This window comes from Myxocyprinus asiaticus, chromosome 33 (assembly GCF_019703515.2).
Source record: "Myxocyprinus asiaticus isolate MX2 ecotype Aquarium Trade chromosome 33, UBuf_Myxa_2, whole genome shotgun sequence".
NCBI lineage: Eukaryota > Metazoa > Chordata > Actinopteri > Cypriniformes > Catostomidae > Myxocyprinus > Myxocyprinus asiaticus.
The window spans coordinates 26,316,598-26,335,418 of NC_059376.1; the positions used below are offsets into that span (position 1 = coordinate 26,316,598).

The window sequence follows — 18,821 nt, forward strand, 5'->3', positions numbered from 1 at the left end:
GATGATCAGAACTTTTTCATAGATCTTGAGGGAAAGTTACAAGCAGATGGGATCCTCCATGATATGGTTTTGGGTGGAGAATTCAATCTGTTAATGGATCCGGTCCTTGATCAAAGTGATGCAAAAGTGTGTAGGCCCTTTAGAGCACTACAGAGGATGTGTAAAAATCATGGTCTTACAGCCATTTGTAGACTTCTGAATCCATATGTTTTTCATCAGTTCATAAGATTTACTCTAGAATAGATATATATATATATATATATATATATATATATACAGTTTATATATGTATGTATGTCATTCCTTTTGCCACTGATTGCTCAATTGGGAACATTTTAGTTTCAGATCATGCTTTGGTGTGTTTAGAGACATAGAGAAATATAGAGAAAAGAAAATCATATATATGTTGCTTTAATACATCCCTTCAACAAGATTCTGAATTTCAACAAATGTATAAAAAATATAAAGTCGGAAGTCAATGTTTATGTAGAAACCAATTGGTCCTCGGTGTCCTCCGTGGGTGTGGCATGGGAGGCAGTCCTTAGGGGGCAGATCATACAATATGCCTCACTCATTAAAAAGATCAAAGCACAGGAATTCATAGAATTGGAAAAGAGTATTAAAAGTGCTGAAACAGAGCTGAAGCACTAAATGTCATCCAATGGTCTTAGAGAGCTGACTCTTAGAGAGCTAAAATATAGATACAACACTATTTTGTCACAGAAGGTAGAGTTTTGGTTATTCAGAGAAAGACAGACATACTTTGAGTTGGGGGACAAGGCAGGGAAACCTCTTGCCAGATACATAAAACAGAGAGAGTTTTCTTCCACCGTTCCTTCAGTGAAGTCTTCTGAAGCCAAGATATTTACTTCTGCCACAGATATTAATAAGGCCTTTAAAGATTTCTATTTCAATCTTTATTGTTACACATCTTCTTCTACCGATAAGGATATTAGCAATTTCTTAGAGCCACTGGAACTTCCTAAATTGACGAATGATAAAAAAGGTAATTAAAGCCTTGCCAACAGGTAAGGCACCAGGGCCAGATGGTTTTGCTGCAGAAGTTTTTAGATCTTATGTCACAGAACTGGTTCCACTTATGTTAGAAGTTTACACAGAGTCATTAAAGAAAGGTGAACTACCACCAACCATGATGCAAGCCCTGATCAATGTAATTCATAAAAAATATAAAGAATTAATGTAAAAGTTATCGTTCAATTTTGCTGATCCAGTTAGATGTTAAAAAACTGTCTAAAATTCTGGCTAATCGATTAAACAGAGTAATTACATCTCATATACATATAGACCAAGTGGGGTTTATTTGTGGTCGTAGTTCTTCTGATAATATTAGATGTTTTATCAATATTATGTGGTCCGTTGCGAATGATCAGACCCTGATCGCTGCCATCTCACTTGACGCAGAGAAGGCATTTGATAGGGTGGAATGGGACTATTTTTTAAAAGATTTTGGAAATTTACGGGTTTGGGAACACTTTTACCGGTGTGGATTAAGTTACTTTATAAACAACCGCTAGTGGCAGTACAAATTAATGGATTCATTTCAGATTATTTTTCTTTTGGTAGGGGAACTCGGCATGGCTGTCTTGTCCTGGAGCCATTAGCAGCCACAATAAAAAAAGAGGATGATTTTCCTGGTGTTGTAGCAGGAGGTGTGGTGCATAAACTTCTACTCTATGCAGATGATATATTATTATTTGTCTCCTACACTAGAAGATCTATGCCTACCCTCCATAGAATTATTAATTCTTTCTCAAAATTTTCAGGATACAGGGGAATTGGTCTAAATTGGAAGCTCTTGCTCTGACAGCATATTGCCCTACTACAGCTTTCCAACCTGGTGCCTTTCAATGTCCCAAGCAAGGCATTAGGTATTTAAGCATTTTATTTCCAACAAATTTAAGAGACTTAAGAGTTAATTTTGACCCATTAATGAAAAGGTTCTTGTGTGATGTTGATAAGTGGGCTTCGTTACATTTGTCTATGGCTGGGAAGGTCGATGTTATAAAAATGAATTGTATCCCCAAATTCAATTATCTACTGCAGTCTCTCCCTCTAGAAGTTCCTCTTTCTTATTTTAAACAATTCTGATAGAATATCAGTCTTTTTTTGGAATGGTAAACGACCTCGGTTGCATTTCAGTAAGTTACATAGACCAATTGACAAAGGAGGTTTAGGCCTTCCCAAAAAAAAATTTATTACTATGCTTTTAATCTTAGACACCTGGCCCATTGTCTCTTCCACCAGAGAGAGCCCCTCCCTTGTACAACATTGAACAAGCAGTCCTTGTCCCAACCTCACCATTGCAAAGTCTTTCTATTAAAGTGCCTAGAGAAGTAATAATGCATACTATTAACATTTACATTCAGTATAGACAAATGTTTTTTGTATGTTCTGATACTTACCTAAATGTTTCCTCAAGTGTATTGCTGAACCCCAAATTATGTATTAACAAGTCCCCCTTTTGCTGGAAAGAATGGATCGAAAGGGATGTTGCTACACTTGGTGACCTTTATGAAAATCGAGCTTTGAGATCATTTGAAAATATAATGCAGCAATTTGGGATTTCTAGGTCTCAATTTTTCAGGTATTTACTGCTGTGGCATTTAATTTTTACTATATTTGATGGTAGTACACAGCCCCCTAAGGCTGCAGACACTCTTTGTATGGTGCTCACAGCCTTTGGGAAGGGTCATGAAGCATCAGTGTATTACTCCTCATTGATTCAGAGTCTGGGTGACAGCTCTTAAGAGGTTATGGGAAAGAGATTTGAACTTAGTATTGGAGGATGGGGAGAGGGTAAGAATAATAATAAAAAAATTATAACTATATCTAGGAATGCAAGGGTACACCTTATTCATTTTAAGATTGTGCATTGTTTTTACTGGACTCCATCTAGATTGTTTAGGCTTGGTTTAAAAGACACACCTAGCTGCTGGCAATGTCAGTTGGAGGATGGAGACATAACCCATGTTCTGTGGTTCTGATCTAAGATTCAAGAATTTTGGGTAAGAGTCCAGAATTTTATTTGTGAGGCTCTAGATACTCACATTTCATTCTGCCCCAGACTATGTATACTGGGTGATGGGGCAGTTATTAAGTTGGTGTCAAATATTCAAAAAGCTGTGTCCAAACTAGTATAATGATTGGCAGACAGATAATTCTTAGAGGATGGAAGTTAAAAGGCGCTAACTCGTTTCAAGAATTGTTCACCGAATTGGGCAGGGTGGTGACATGTTAAACAGCTTGGCAGATTAGATGTCTATGGTAAGAAATGGGACAAATACTTGACCTTTCTGGAAGGCTCTCAGTGAGAACCATGTGGAGAGAGTCATGATTATGGTAGAATTTTTAAAATGTTTACTTCGTGGAATTCTTCCTTTTCTCCTTCTCTTTATTTGTTTATTTTTTCTCAAATGTTTTTGTTTGTTTGTTTGTTTGTTTATATATGTGTAACTCAGGCTTTGACCACAGCGATATTTGTTGAGGGTCAGTGGTTGGGGATTGGAAGGGGGAAAGGGAATAATGGGGGTTAAAAGTTAATTCTGTGTATATATGTTTTTCTTTGTTCTGTTTCATTTGTGAAAATCAATAAAAGGTGTTAATAGAGAACACTGCTGAAAATATCAGCATCCACCAACATGAATTTCCATACTGATTTAGGCTGGTTAGTGCTGTTTAGTGCTGATGGTTTGGTGCTAGTCTAGCTGGTGACTAAACAAAGGAAGTATTGCTGGTGAAGCTGCATCAAAAGTCTGGTGGGGACACACACCAGCATCCAAAAAAAATAAAAAAATAAAATAATAATAATAAAATACAGATAACAGCTGTTTCCTGAACTCAACAGTTGGTGTATTGACACATTCATCACAGTTTTCCTAAGAACATGATATTCAATCTCTGGCTTTGAATGAAACTTCGGGTTTTATTCAGAGTGGAGTCCAAATTCTGAACTTAGCCAGAAGGGTTTTTCATCATTGTGTCATCACTTCCATAGGTTAAATCTGTTGCTGTATAATCCCTAATATGTATAGCCTGAATGTGTGTTTTTAATCCCTGATATTTGGATATTTTAAATGAATCCTGGGTTTACAGTTCCACTCCTGACAAGAATAACTTAGATAGATGAAACCATTCGACATTGCATAGTTGGGGAGTAACTAAATGTTGCGACGCTACTTAAGTAAAATTTTCAGTATAGTAACTTTAGTTCAGTTTTTATCTAAATAGTGTATCTTTTCCAGTAACAAGGTGTTTTTTTCTGACAAGTAACAATATTGTTTGACAAAATGCTATATTGCTGTTTTTAATGTCACATTGGGCGCACAATACTTAAAGCCAAGTGAACTGAAGCAATAATCAAATGTGCTCTTCTAAACTTTTCCCTCTCTCATATGTAGAAAGTTAGTCCGATTAATTAAAGTGAATCGATTCACTTGAATTAAACTCTTGTTTTAGGTTTTAGTGACTGTCCGAAACCAAAGTAAAGTTTTCTTGCAGCCTTGCTGCCCAATCAGTCAATGAGTTTTTGCATGAAGGTGCCTCCTCTGGAAACTAGTTTCTGACTGCCTCACAGGGCATCACAACATCATGACTAATAATCTACAATAAACTCAAGTGAGCTTTAAAGATATCCAAGTGAATATTTAATGGCTACAATGCTTATTTTTCGGTTAGGGCTGAATTGTAAGTTGAGTTAAAAAAAATTCAGTTCATTAACTTATTACTCTCAACCGTTCAATCGGATGCCATTTTTTTTCTTTACACAAACCAAACCGCATTCCCAGGGTTGTGCAATATCATAGGTGTACTGGTAGCCAGCTGGTAGATAGCTGTGCAATGTGTATAAACCTCACTCTCCTGACCTCAAGAGGTGCACTAGCGACTGACGCTAGGGCCTGTAGCCTTTAGCCACCTTGTTAGCGCACCCGCCTCCCGTGCTGGAGACGCCGGTTCGAGTCACGTACGGAGCGGGTAGAAAAGGAGCGTCACATAGGCAGCAAAGGATACATTGATGCTGTTTTCAGAATTCATTCAGATGAAAGTTACACAAAAATTGGGTTCGGACATGCATTGATGCCTTCCCACCTCTGTATACTCCCTGCTGAAAAGACCACCTTATGTTGTGTTTTGGTATACTGGGATGCTGATGTCCCCACCAGGCTATTAAACTAGCTTAACCAACTTTATCAAAAAGACCATGCTGGTCAATCAGCTTCACCAGCTAGGTTTTGTTGGTGAAAAGCATGGCTATGGTGGTCAACCAGCTAGACCAGCACCAAACCAGCACAAAAACCAGCCAAGACCAGATTGGAAATTGCATGCTGGTTAAGCCCGTCTTTATAGCAGAACTGGCAATGAAGGCAGCATTTTTCAAGTTTCAGCCACAGGTGTTTGAATGGCTAAAATGCATCTACAGTATTACAATACAGCTGTTGACCCCATAGGTGGGAGAACATTTTACAATAGGCCTATGCAATGCTAAACTTGCACTGTAATGACCCTCAAAGTGTCAGACCAGATGCTGCACCAAACAGAGGACAAAACAGGAATTGATAACAGTGCAGAATCAAGTATCTCAAATATGAGAACCGATTTTCTGCCATTTGCAGTATGTTCTTCTACCAAATAACATTATACACTGTCAAACTGGTAACATGTATGTTACCTTACGGCTCTATTTCCACTTTATCTAACCCTTAAAAATGACTTTTGTGGTCTAACCTAATAACCTAAAATCAGTCTGATTTAGTCATACCGAGTAAAACCATTTAATACAGTGTACAGGCAGGAAACATATAAAGGAAAGGTCTTACTTAACAATCTCTGAATTCCATCTAAAATTATAAGTAGCTGAAAGAGATCCTAACTCTATATACTTCATAGAATCCTGAGCAAATCTTACATCTTTACATCTGTCAGCAATCATCTGTGAAACATAGTGCTACTCAACGCTGACCACAACATCTTCAAAACAGGACAATACTGAGCACAATCAATAGACACTACACCACATCTTTCAGACACACACACACACACACACGCACCTGTGCATGGCTCCCAAGGGAAAAACATGAGCTGACAGCAACCCAGCTGAGGGGTAAGAGGGAAAGAGAAAATAGGACAGAGGAATAAATGTTGTTCTGCATGCACTAACATGACCTGGAAGAGATGTGCAAACTACTGCTGTTATTCTCTCAAAATGGGACAGAGAGATAAGAGAGAGAGAGAGAATTAAAGATAGATGGACAGAGAAAGAAAGAGAATATACTGTAGGGCAACCGCAAAGCTACACTTTCTAAAACAAGACACAATATCGAGCAAAACATGTATCTCATTCCCTCTCTCTCTCACACACACTCACACACACACACATGCTCTTGTGATTGAATCTGTCCCACATACATACAGTAAACACAGCTGATGGAGCTGAAGCATCCACACTTCCCTCCCTCCTATTCCTGGTTCCTGCCAGCTCTCTGGGCCAACCACTGTCACCCCCCTCTCATTTAAATACCCCTGACACATGGCTGGACTGTACCACCCAGGTTTCAGGGGCAGGGGGAGCTGAACCGCATCAATACTGTACCCATGACAGAGGGAGCCTTGACACAGTCTCTCTACACCCCCCTTGTCCTTCACCTCTGTGAGTGTGAGGTGTTGGATGACAGCAGTTAATGCGAAAATGCTGGAGGATTTGTTTTGAGAAAGGGGTAGTGTAGAAAGAAAGACTCCTTCTGAAGCAGAAATAGAGCTTTTTGTCAACAAAAGGCAACTTAATAAGAAACTATGATTGTTCACTGTAAATAATAATTTTCTTTATCAGTATTTTTGTCTTGTTTTCCAGGAAAGACATCTAAACATCATTAAAATGAGATATATTTACATAAAAAGCAAAATATTAAGGTATAAATATTATATAATTAGATAAGATGTTAAAAAGATAATTCACCCAAAAATAAAAATTCTGTTGTCATTTACTCACTCTCATGTCATTCTAAACCCATATTACTTTTTTCTTCCGTGCGACTCAAAAGGAAATGTTAGGCACTTTCATCGTCTGGAAAAAAGATATAATTGAAGTGAACAGTGACTGAGATTGTCAGTCCCTAACTTAACAGACAGACAACATTTTTATGTTGAAAACCTGTTTTCAGAGAATCTCAATTCTTTTTTCTTACTTTATTGGCAAATATTTTTTCTTGTTTCATGCAGAAGTCTAACAAAATTCAGTGATGCTTATTTGACAACAGTTATTATAATAAACCAGTTATTTTGCTTCTAAAATAAATTTTCTTTAAAAAAATGTGAATATTATTACTGGAAAATAAGGCATAAATACTGATTAAGAATTTTTTTTTTTTTGCAGTGTTCAAATTTTAGCAGAATGTTAGGGACTGGCAGCCTCAGTCACATTTCACTTTTGTTGTATGAAAAAAAAAAACATATATATATATATTCAAAGAAAGAGTATGGTGACTGAAGTTGTCAATACCTAACATCTGCTTTTGTGTTACACAAAAGAAAGTCTGTGTTCCAACAAATTTAGAACAACATCAGAGTTAGTAAATGATGATGAAATTTGAATTTTTTGCATGAACTATCTGTTTAAGAATATAAGAGAACATATTTCATATGATGTTTATTTTTCTTATCCCATAGGCAAATATTTCTTTCTTGTTTAAAGCAGAAATCAAACAAAATTTTGTGGCATTTATGCTTAAAACAAGGCAAAACTATTTGTCAGTGGTTATTGTCTCACACAATTTTGCTTCTTGAGTATATGTATCTTGTTTAAAGGATGTTTAAATATTTTTAATGGAAAACAGAGCAAAAGTTTAATAAAAAAAAAGAAAAAAAAAAGATTTTTGATTAATTAATTTTTTCAGTGTACAATCTACTAGACAAGAGATCTGCCCTGTTCAAATAGTCATCAAGATTAAGGGTTTACCTCTACTTGAGCTATCATGCCATCGCTTTGCACTGTGACATTATCAGTATATACTGATTTGAGTTTTACTGCTTTGCAAACCCCACATGACACAAGAAGTGTGTAACACATTGCTTTTCCTTAATATGGTATAAATGATTTTACTCATTTATCTAGATGGCTTTGAGAGGTATTTCTGATCATCTAAAGCTCTTTAATCAAAAGGAACAAAAGCATCCCTGAATCCCGCTCCTCTTAAACGGAAATACGCTTTGATGAAGACATTAGAGAGAAAGAGAAAAAGATTGTGCTGATGAGGTTTTTGTGTGCCTATGGAGACCACTTGCTTTTATTTGTTCCAGTGATTGAAGCTCAGTAGTCTGCCGAGATACTTTACAACATGTAGTAAATGCTTAAAATATAAATAATTGTAAGGTTTCTCCACAGCTTCAACAGAGTTTCAATAAAGGTCTTTTAATTACCCTTTTTTCTTTCTCCTTTTATTTTTCTTTCTTTAAATTTTATGCACTTTGTAGATTTTGAGTTACAGCCAGTTCTACTGATATCACAAGCACTGGTCTTTGGAACTGCAGTGTAAACCGAAATGTTATAAATACTGTATGAGACATTTTGTATGAACGAATTTTGTATAGTTTGTATTTTTTTTTTTTTTTTTTTCCATTACTTGCTAGTTCCATCTAGTGGACAATCACAAAACATTTTTCTTTTTTTCCTATGGATTTATGGAAAGCACTTAACCCCCAACTGATTTTCATTATTTATCATGCTTAACTAAATCCACAAAAGCTGAAGTGCCCCATATTGTGACTCTAACATCAGATATAAACACAAGGGTCATTTTGAATCCATAAACTTCCTACCTCATGTGTGAAGACCCTGGGACTCGAGAAAACAGCTATTAATACTATCAGAACGGTATCTGAGGGTGAGTCAGTGAAAGGGCTCTTTTCAAGAATCCCCCCTCTTCCACACAACTGTGAAGCTGCCACAGGAGCCAAAGTTCACTTTAAACCTCTAGGTGTGGTACAAAGTGGGCTGGAGGCCGAAAAACAGTTTGGAAAGCAGAACTCTAAGACCAGGTTCTAAATTCTGCTCTTAACATTATAAAGAGGAGCACAGATGTTATCAGAGTGACAGTTACCAAAGGATGATTACTGCAAACTTGCTTTTGGTTGGGCACTGATCTATGCCCCTTTGAAGAGAGTTTAAGGAGGGCCAAACAGGTTGGCTTTATGTTGTCCACCCCTTAAGTTAACATTTCAGGGAAAAAGTCAGGAAGGTTATGAAACATTTGAGCGGCCAAAATGTGACACAGGTAGAGTCGTAAGTGACACTCTGTACTGACGTCAGTGACTCATACCACAGACACTGTCATCAGGTAGAGGTTATAAATCTAACAGTGAGAAATATTGTTGCTCATTGTCTGTGATAATTGTTTTTTATTTTTTATTTGAAAAAAACTGTGTTGTGAAAGGCCTCGAAAATGTGGGGTGCTGTGCAGAGATTCCTGTATATTTTATTTTTCCATAATGCTGTAAAAAGTTAAAATATATTCTGGTGGAATTGATAGCACAAGTACACTGAGAAATATAATTTCCATTCAATCAATTCCACTTTTAGTTTTAATTCAAGACAAAACTATCATTTAGCATCACTGGATCAACCTGAATACATTAAGACTAATTTTAAGGTTCAGATCACAGACAGCAGAAATAGTAGAGAACAACTGCAGGTTACACACTTTTTTTTACAGTGTAGATTAGAAGAAAAGGTCAGACAAGTTTAGAATACACAACAAGCAAAGCCAAACACGGATAGGAGAGTTATACACTAGGTCTAGGAGAATTTAACGAGCTGTTTGTTTGTTTTACACAGTGATAACTTAGTTATAATGGGCTTTTCAAAGCAGCCAAGTGAGATGGATCTTTTTATCTGCTCTGTGTTTTCACAGAGTCTTATGTTCTAAATCATGCCTGTATTATTTGCACATTCAGCGTCCATTAACAAATCAAGAGTTAGTCACTGTAAAAGCACACAGAGGCTTTCAGTAATCAGAGAATTAATGGCTGCTGAATTGCATGAAATATTGAATGTTGGGTCGTGGAGTGGAAGAGGAGACGCAAGAGTAGATTATAAGCCTTTTAATTGAGGACACTTTAGTGGGAGAAATGGCATACAGGGAATCAATCTAGGCAACATGCTGGAGTGGAATAAATATCTTAACAGGAATCACACCAAGAGATACGCAGGAGTGGAAGACTACAAAATAACTACTCAACATAAAACCAACTAGTAACAATTCAGCATTACAATACAACAAAACAATTCAAGAACTGACAAAGGAACAAAACTAGAGGGTATATATATACACAAACACACACACACACACACACACACACACACACACACACACACAGGTGCTAATGAGGAAATTGAAGACAGGTGAGGAAGATGAGGAACAGATGGTAATTATGAGGGCAGTGAATTCTGGGAGATGTAGTCTGGGGAAACACTTCAAAATAAGAGTGCTGTCGGCAGATAATTCACACCGCAGGCTGCAGAAATTATGCTGGCACAAGACAAATGAGGCTCACAACATTTACCACTGCCTTGTTTCTCACTCACTTTCCATAACACTGTTTCAGGTTCTGGATGTATATTTTCTAAGAAATATTGATATATACAATTCACGTCTCTCTGGAATATTTCATTCTTATTGGTCAATCGCAGCATTGACCATATTACGTGATTCGTTAACACGTTTTGCGGCAGTTCCGAGATTAAATGTCCACTGATTGGACCCAAACCTAATTGATAGTGTCATAAAACAAATGTGAGATAAAAAAAAAAAAAAAACAGATGAGGTTTTTCAGGTTACTGCTCTTAAGAGTTTAAAATCAACAAAACCTACCTCCATACCCTACCCTAAACCTTAAACCAAAACCTAACCATTAGTGTCATAAAAAGCAAATGTAAGATGGAAAATGCAATTGTTAAACCACATAATTTTGTAGTGCTTCTATGACACCTTCTACTCACGTGCTGACTCGCGTGCTCTCCAGGTCTCATACCCCAGTATGTTGCATTGCAAGAGCAACGCTCTTTCAGTTGAGCTAACATGCAATTTAATTGTATCTGAACAAGCTTGTAGTTGATTATATAATGAAAATGTTAAAATGGATTACCTTACAGGTCAAGTGCTATAGTAAAAGTGATCTGATGTCATAAGATAGCATTGTGTAACGAACAGGGTGTAAATTATGTGTTTATGAGCTGATAATCTGCCATTTTACTCGTGATTTGTGTGAAAGGGAATAAAAGTAATTGTTATTGTAGCGACTCCTATGTTCATTTAACCAGGAAACTGCTGCAATAGGTACAACAAAGCATGTAAAAATAATTTAGCAGAAATATAGGTATAGTAACGAGACCAGATTGCAGCAGTATGTACAAGTAGCTGGTCATTATCGCAAAACAAACTCAACCAAATAAATAAATAAATGGACATGAAAGATTTTTAAACAAAATTAATTTTCACTCAAATTAATATTTCATATCCATGTGTTTTTTATTTGGTAAGTATACAGGTATTAAGCACAATAATGTACAGCCAGTTGGTCATTAATGTCTAACTAAACATGTTTGTGTTGCTGGTACAGGAATGAAATGCAGTTTTACTGTGGGAGAGGTGTGAAGTGGTTTTTGGATTGGATTTTATGTCATCCTTACGCAATGCTGGCTTGGCCACAGACCTTCTGTTTTATGTATTTTATGGATGTGGTCTAGACACCCCACTGCTGTAACTGGAGCATGTTTGATTTCTCTTGTCTGGGTTCATTGCAAAAATCAGACATATTATCTCGATGAATGTATTCAGAATGAGGTTCCTAATGCATTGTGGTCTGAAACAAAATCAGCTTAGTCCAGTCGGCTTAGTCCTGTAATGCATATAACTTCATCAGAGAAATATCAAAGACAAGTCCAGGAACTAATAGCCTACCCAGTTTTTTCCATTTAAATAAATGCTTTGTTAGAAAAGACAAACATTTTGCAAGACAACACCATCTACTTTGTAAATTCAGTACATCTATATGTCAAAAGGGACTCATGGGGTTTAACAAGAGAAAGAGAGATTTTTTTTTTTTTTTTTTTTTTGTAAAGTATTCAATATTTTCCCTCAAATCAACAGGTATGAAAGTTTTCATTCTACATTGTGCAGATGCTGGATAACTGTAACTCTCCTGGAAATGTGAATGCACATAAAAGCCATATATGAGAAGGTATCTGGATAATATGAAACTATGCTGAAATACTATTAAATTGATAAATGTAATGATGTTAACCATATCATATGTTCTTACACCTACGTCCCATTTGCATAAATTTTCTACTGCCCTCCTAATACACACAAGCATACACACACTTTTATAAAACCATATCGTTCTTTGACAACACTTACCTCCACTGGCTGTGTACTGCAGACTGCCTCTCTTCCTGAAAGGAGATGTGGGTTTGCCTGAAGGTAGCTTAGAAGACATTTTGACTTGGGATTCTACAGAGACAGACAAAACACTGGTTGGTTAAGGCAAAGAGGATTGCTTAGTGGGGTAAATGAAGGGGGGGGCACACTTGGTCCGGAGGGGCTTTGATTGCGGTAAGGAAGATGTTTGCATGTTTGTATGTGTGCATGAGAGAGAGAGAGAGAGAGAGAGAGAGAGAATTCCCTCTCTTCGAATGCTGCAGTGGGGGAACTGGCTCCTCCCCACACCTCCCAGTGCCCACTCAGACACTATGGCACATTGCCTGCATGCTGACACTCCACTCGGTTGCCATGGAAACAGAATGAGCCAATCTGAATGAGGATGTTACTGGCAGTGAGAGCATGCCATGCATGCGCTATTGTGATGATTGTAAAGCAATGCTCCCCATGTCGCATTCTCACAGCCCTGTGAGACAAGAGGAAAAGTGACAGTGACAGGAATCATGACCATCCAGATACTTGCTCTATGCTAAATGCATAGGTTACTCAGCCAGAAAAGATGCTCTGTGCAGAGGGTGGGTGAGGAGGAACCAGAGATTGCCGAGTCTGTGTTGGCTCTATGAGTAACAGTTGTAATTATATCTTAATGGAACAGTTCACCCAAAAAGTAAAAATATGTCATCATGTCATTCCAAACCATTTTTACTTTCTTCTGTGCAACACAAAATACGTTATTTATCATGTTACTATACATTTTTTAGTGATGAAAGATCGGATCATTTTACTGACTTGGATCTTTGAGTCTCGTTCAGCAAAATGTATGAACCTTTATTCAAGTCATTTCGTTAATTTGAGCAGAATTAAATTAAAATGTTAAATTTTCAATAGCCAAATCATATCATGATAAGTGTGCGAAAGTGTCATAGAAGAACCATATAATGATGTGGTTTGCTTCAGCAATTGCGTTTTTCTTCTTACATTTTATAACACTATCAGTCAGGTTTAGGTTTAAGGTTTAGGATAGAGAAGTCAGTCTTTGTGGCACTATATAAATTTAGTTTTGAGAGACCCATCCTGCCTGACATAGCAAAATTGTCTCAACCAATGATTTGAGCTGGGAGCGGTACTATTATGGCTTACTTTTATTATTGAAGTGGTTTTTTGTCCTTTGTCAAGCTTGACAGCCAAAGGTCACCATCCACGTTCATTATGTGGAAGAGAGCAGCTTGGACATTTTGCTAAATATCATCTATTGTGTTCCATAGAAGAAAGAAAGTAGTATGGGCTTGGAATAACACAAGAGTGAGAAAATGAGGACAACATTGTTATTTTTGGGTGAACAATATCTTTAAAATGTAGACAAACCAAATGCAGAGATGTGCAAAATGAAGCGTAGCGTTAATTCAGGCAGGTCACATGAGTCATGCTTGCAATAAGCTGATGCTCATTTGATCATGACGTCTACCAACAAAACAACATGTGTTTAGTTCCAATTAAGGAAGTCCTTTTTAAGTTCCCCCTTCATTCATTCTTTCAGCTGCTTTTCTATTGCATGGTTGCAACTGCACTCAACTCCCTCCTCTATCCCCAACTCCACAACCTGAATGTCAGATTTGTATTTAGTTATCTCAACATCTGTTCTATTATGTGAACATATGTGTTTTGCCGCTGTTTTTGATTTTACCCAATTTGTTATAGTGGGAGTTCCACAGTATCAAGTGTCATCTAATCTGACCAGTTATACATGATCAACTGTATCATATTTCACCATAAGAATGTAAAAAAATCTTACAATATTGTACCATTATTCTGCCAGGTCTGTTCTCTTAACCCTGTTTTTTTTTTTTTTTTTTTGCTGATCTCCATGTTCCATCCTTTTATGGCTACATGGATGGGCGGGAGCTTGCCCAGAACAGAACTATACTGCCAACACCAACAAACGCTTCATCACTAAGTCAATAAATACTCTTTCAAGTATTTAAGTCTATTCATTTGACGTGAGTGGTCCTGATTGAACTCAAAACTTAAGAAAAATCTGTTATAGAGCCCACAAGTGTTCATGAATGGGCTTACAGAGTCTAAAATACAGACACACACATAACAATGTAAAAAGGAGCATCATACAGTATGAATCGTAACAGCCAGCATCCCTCTAATTTTCCCAAACAGGCATGGCAACATTATTAGTTTGATTAACGTTTAGATAATGTTGGCTTCTGGTGAGCAGAGATCTAGTTGTCTAGAGAGAGAATACCTGTGAAATGCTAGTGCCAGCATACACTGAACCTCATCAGCAATGTACAGCGAAGGGTCTTTACATAACAAAGGCATTTTTCTCACTCTATGCTGACTGGACGGCTGAAAACAATGTCAGCACAGTAAAGAATGCAGCTTCACTGGGCCCTGCCTGGGACTGATGGGCAGAGACAGAATATTACCATTAACTTAAACATAAAGTATAGGCTATTGTAATCTACATTCTAAAGACAGCATAATACAGGTGTTTTGGGATTATCATCTTGCAAAGCATGTTTTTGTGTAATAAAGTTATGGAATATGGTGTCTTTGACAGAAATCATTAGACTACTGTTGCTTCATTAATGGGTAACTACACAGGAACTGAGTAGCACAACATTAACATTTTAGTTACTACTATAAACTAATAAGAAACTGTGATTAATTAATTAGTAAGTAATAGCACACAGATTAATGTAGTAGTTCACTATTAGGTAATCAATAACTACTATTTTTTCATACCTCCTGGAGAACTACTAAGTAACTATACTGTTTCATAATTAATGCTAAACTAATCAAGAACTAATGCAGGACAAATGGCTAGCACTACAATAACATCTTAATCACTATTGTTAACTAATACACATCAGAGCTCAAGGCCAGTCTCGTGTATGTAGCCTCGAGTCTATATGTACATCAAGTCAAATCTGTTTACCTTCATTTCACTCATGGATTATATTAACATGTGAACTTGTGAATTAATTAACTGTCAATAAACAGGTCTTGGCCCTGTAAATTATTATTATTTTTACATACTGTAAATGTAATAAAGATAACACAGCCTAGGTCAGCACTTGGTGTAATCACTGGAGGGTCAAGGAGGAATGGACCAAAAGGACTTATTAGCCAGCATTACCACAAATGCTATATCAATTGTAGCCTAATGATTTTTTTTTCAGATTTTAAAAAACATTTTATTCAGGGAGTGGGGGCAAAGTCTTTATGATATCACCAGTTCCAGCACTGGAATGACTAAATGTAAATGATTATTTTCTATTTATTGACAAAAAAAAAGTACATCTTTACAGAAACAGGACTGTGTCCCTATTGTGCTCTTTAACCAGGAATGAACTAAAAGAAATAACCCCTCTACATTATTATATTGCATGGCTGAATATCATTACTAGCCAACTTACCTCACAGAAATATATGGTTCTTCTGGATATCTCTCTTAACCATTACAAATGAGTAAGCTGCTTCTGTATGTTTTGGAGTTAGGTTTCTATTAATAACTACTTTGAAAATCTGGAACAGTATTGTAAAGTGAAGATCATGGTAAACTGTTAGTAGTGACTAAAGTGTTACAACATCCATCTAAAGGAGTTCTTGACCATTTGGAACAGTATTCTTAAGTGAAAATCATTGTAACCCACTAGTTATGACTGAAGTGTTACCACATCCTTCTGAAAGAATTACTAATTATTGTGAACAGTATTCTAAATTGAAAATGCATTATAAACCATTAAAAGTAACTGAGGTGTTGAGGTCAGTTAATATTGAATTCTGTGGAAGCTACTTTGAAACTGTAGTTTGACAAGCTACAAGCTACTCATAATTTTAAGTAGTTAAGCTACAGTAAAGCTACTCTTTTGAAAAAGTAGTTAGCTACACTACAAGTTACTATCAAAAAGTAGCTAGCTACACTGAAGCTAACTAATGAGGCAAAATTTCTTTTTAATGTTACTATCAAACCAATAATATAAATAACAAAATTTACACTAATGACATTTATTAATTAATGTATTAATTAAATACATTTAATGTGTTTAATTAAATATATTACATGTATTTAATACATTTAATGAATACTAACATCAATACAGTTAATAATGGCCATAAAATAAAATAAAACAGCATAAAATAAAAACAACAAAGTTCAGATGCCATTAAAAAAATCATTTTTATACTATACTTCACACTTTTCAGTCCTGCTGTGGCCAAGTGTAGCCTACTTCCCTAAAGATCAAATTTTTATGACAAACTGTCCTTGGACTGGCAATTTTTGTTCTTGTCACATAATATTTAGTGTGGAAAATATGTAAATAAAGACTCAGGGCTTGTTTCACCCCTCACCTGGGTTCATACTCATTGTATTTTCTGACTTTTTTGCCATTGACATGCAAGTGCCAGCTTTACAGGTCACATACAGAGGTTGCTCTACAAATATTTCTTTGCTTTGTCCAGGTCCAAAAAAAGTGGACGGATGGTCATCCTAGATTTTTGCATAATAATACATGCCATAAATGATTTCTTTTACCAATTATTTTATTTATTTTACATGAAAATAATAGTTAATTAACTGCTAAGAAATGGATAAATCAAATAGTTCTGCATGATAGTAATTATTACAATAAAATATACTGTATATTTATCAATATTATAATAATAATTCACTCGCTGCTCCCAATAACGCACAGATGATGAGAAAAGAAATAAACATATTTAGAACAGAAACAAAATCCCTCAAAAGGCAATAACTTTTTGAATTATTTTATTTAAAATAGTAAAGGTAAATATGCTGTTGTGTGATCTATTAAGAACAAAGCGTCTGAAACATTCTTTGTTACATAGAAGAATAAAATTGTGGGTTTTTTTTTTTTTTTTTATCATTTTCAGATTTACCTGCCCCTGTACTTCTTGTAAAGGTAAACAAACTGTGGTTGCTGGCTTTGCATAACCATCAGACAATCTCTTCTTATCCAAGTGAGCTGTAATAAGCTCTCAGTAGATGGCGTAAATTCACTATTTTTGTTAGAGATCTGCCATTACAAAAGAAGAATAGAAAGCTGCCTGATTCTGATCAGCAGACAGAAATATGCTGCCAGATCGCCGGACGTTTTGCCGGTAAAAGTTTGGCTTCTACGCAATAAGGAAGGCTATTATTAATAATATGACCAACATGATGTAGCGTTTGGTCACGCTACACCGCTACTTGCTGGAAAAAGTAGTTCGCTACTGGAAAAGCTTCTCTGTTTTAAAAGCAGCTGAGCTACTGTCAAGCTACTGAAAAATGTAGTTAAGTTAGTAGTGTCGCTACATGTAGTTAGCTACTCCCCAACACTGAAAACTGCTACTGTGAAAAAACAGTTATTTGGTTCTACAATTTATAATTTAATCAGATACATAAATCAGTTACATAAACATGTAAAACATTCCAAACATCTTTCTATGACATTACATTTATTGAATAAAATGCATAATAACTGCTTTACAAAATCTTTTGTCAAACCTATAGCAGGATATAATGATTTTGAAGGTTCTCACACCTGCAGCCTACTACACAGGCTGTGCTGTAAATGAATGTGGCCTTCCTCAAGTTTAATACGTGGTGATTAGTGTAAACATTAACTCCACAATCGGCTTTCAAAGCATTACCTTTCAACGTAAAATAAAAAATCAAGATGAATATAAAAATAAAGTGAAATATACATTCATAAGTTGATCCAGTTCTGTCCTGAAGAAAACAGAGGCACAGTCATGCTTCTCTGAAGATGCATTTTTATTTTGACAATAAAAATATAATTCTTCACATTTAGACACAGTATTTTGAGGACTTTATGTGGTGAGTAATTAATTAGTAGTTATAGTTAGCCATAGTTAATTATTACCACAGTCATCAAATTGTAATTACTGACTAGTTAATCGTGTTTCCATATTAGTTCATAGCAGTTACTTAAGTGTTAATGAAGTAATACTCATTTGTCCTGCAATAATCCTGCATAGTTACCTATTAATGAAGGAACAGTATTGTAAAGTGTTGCCAAATCATTTAATGGTGCAGGGAATTTTTAAGAGATGTTTGTTGGGATTTTTTTTCACTGAAAAGCTAATTTGTGTATAAAGCAATGGTTGTGTAACTCCCTCTTGTGGAGAATGTTGAGAAATAAAGTTAAGAGAGAGAGAGAGAGAGAGAGAGAGAGAGAGAGAGAGAGAGAGAGAGAGAGAGAGAGAGAGAGAGAGATGCACTCATGTCTGTTTAATTGTCTGTTTAAAGGGCTGATCACAGTATATCAGTGACACTAGAAGTCTATCCCAAAATATACCCATAATAAAAATATTATTTACACATAACATTAT

The 18,821-nt window shown here is 36.0% G+C and overlaps 1 protein-coding gene across 4 annotated transcripts in view; it reads right to left on the reverse strand.

Moving 5' to 3' along the window:
• The window catches only part of LOC127424488 (AMP deaminase 2-like), a 31,303-nt gene extending 18,664 nt beyond the window's left edge, over positions 1-12,639 (reverse strand). Inside the window, exons 1-2 of one of the 4 annotated variants that reach the window (XM_051669758.1) lie at positions 6,428-6,486; positions 6,066-6,111 (exon numbers count right to left, since the gene is read on the reverse strand). In XM_051669758.1, the coding sequence (XP_051525718.1) occupies positions 6,066-6,093 (28 nt within the window). In that variant the 5' untranslated portion in view covers positions 6,094-6,111; positions 6,428-6,486. Of the gene's footprint in view, positions 1-6,065; positions 6,112-6,427; positions 6,490-12,428 lie in introns of those variants that run through there. The other 3 variants (XM_051669757.1, XM_051669759.1, XM_051669760.1) reach the window with 3 other exon arrangements.
• Between the last annotated feature and the right edge of the window lie 6,182 nt (positions 12,640-18,821).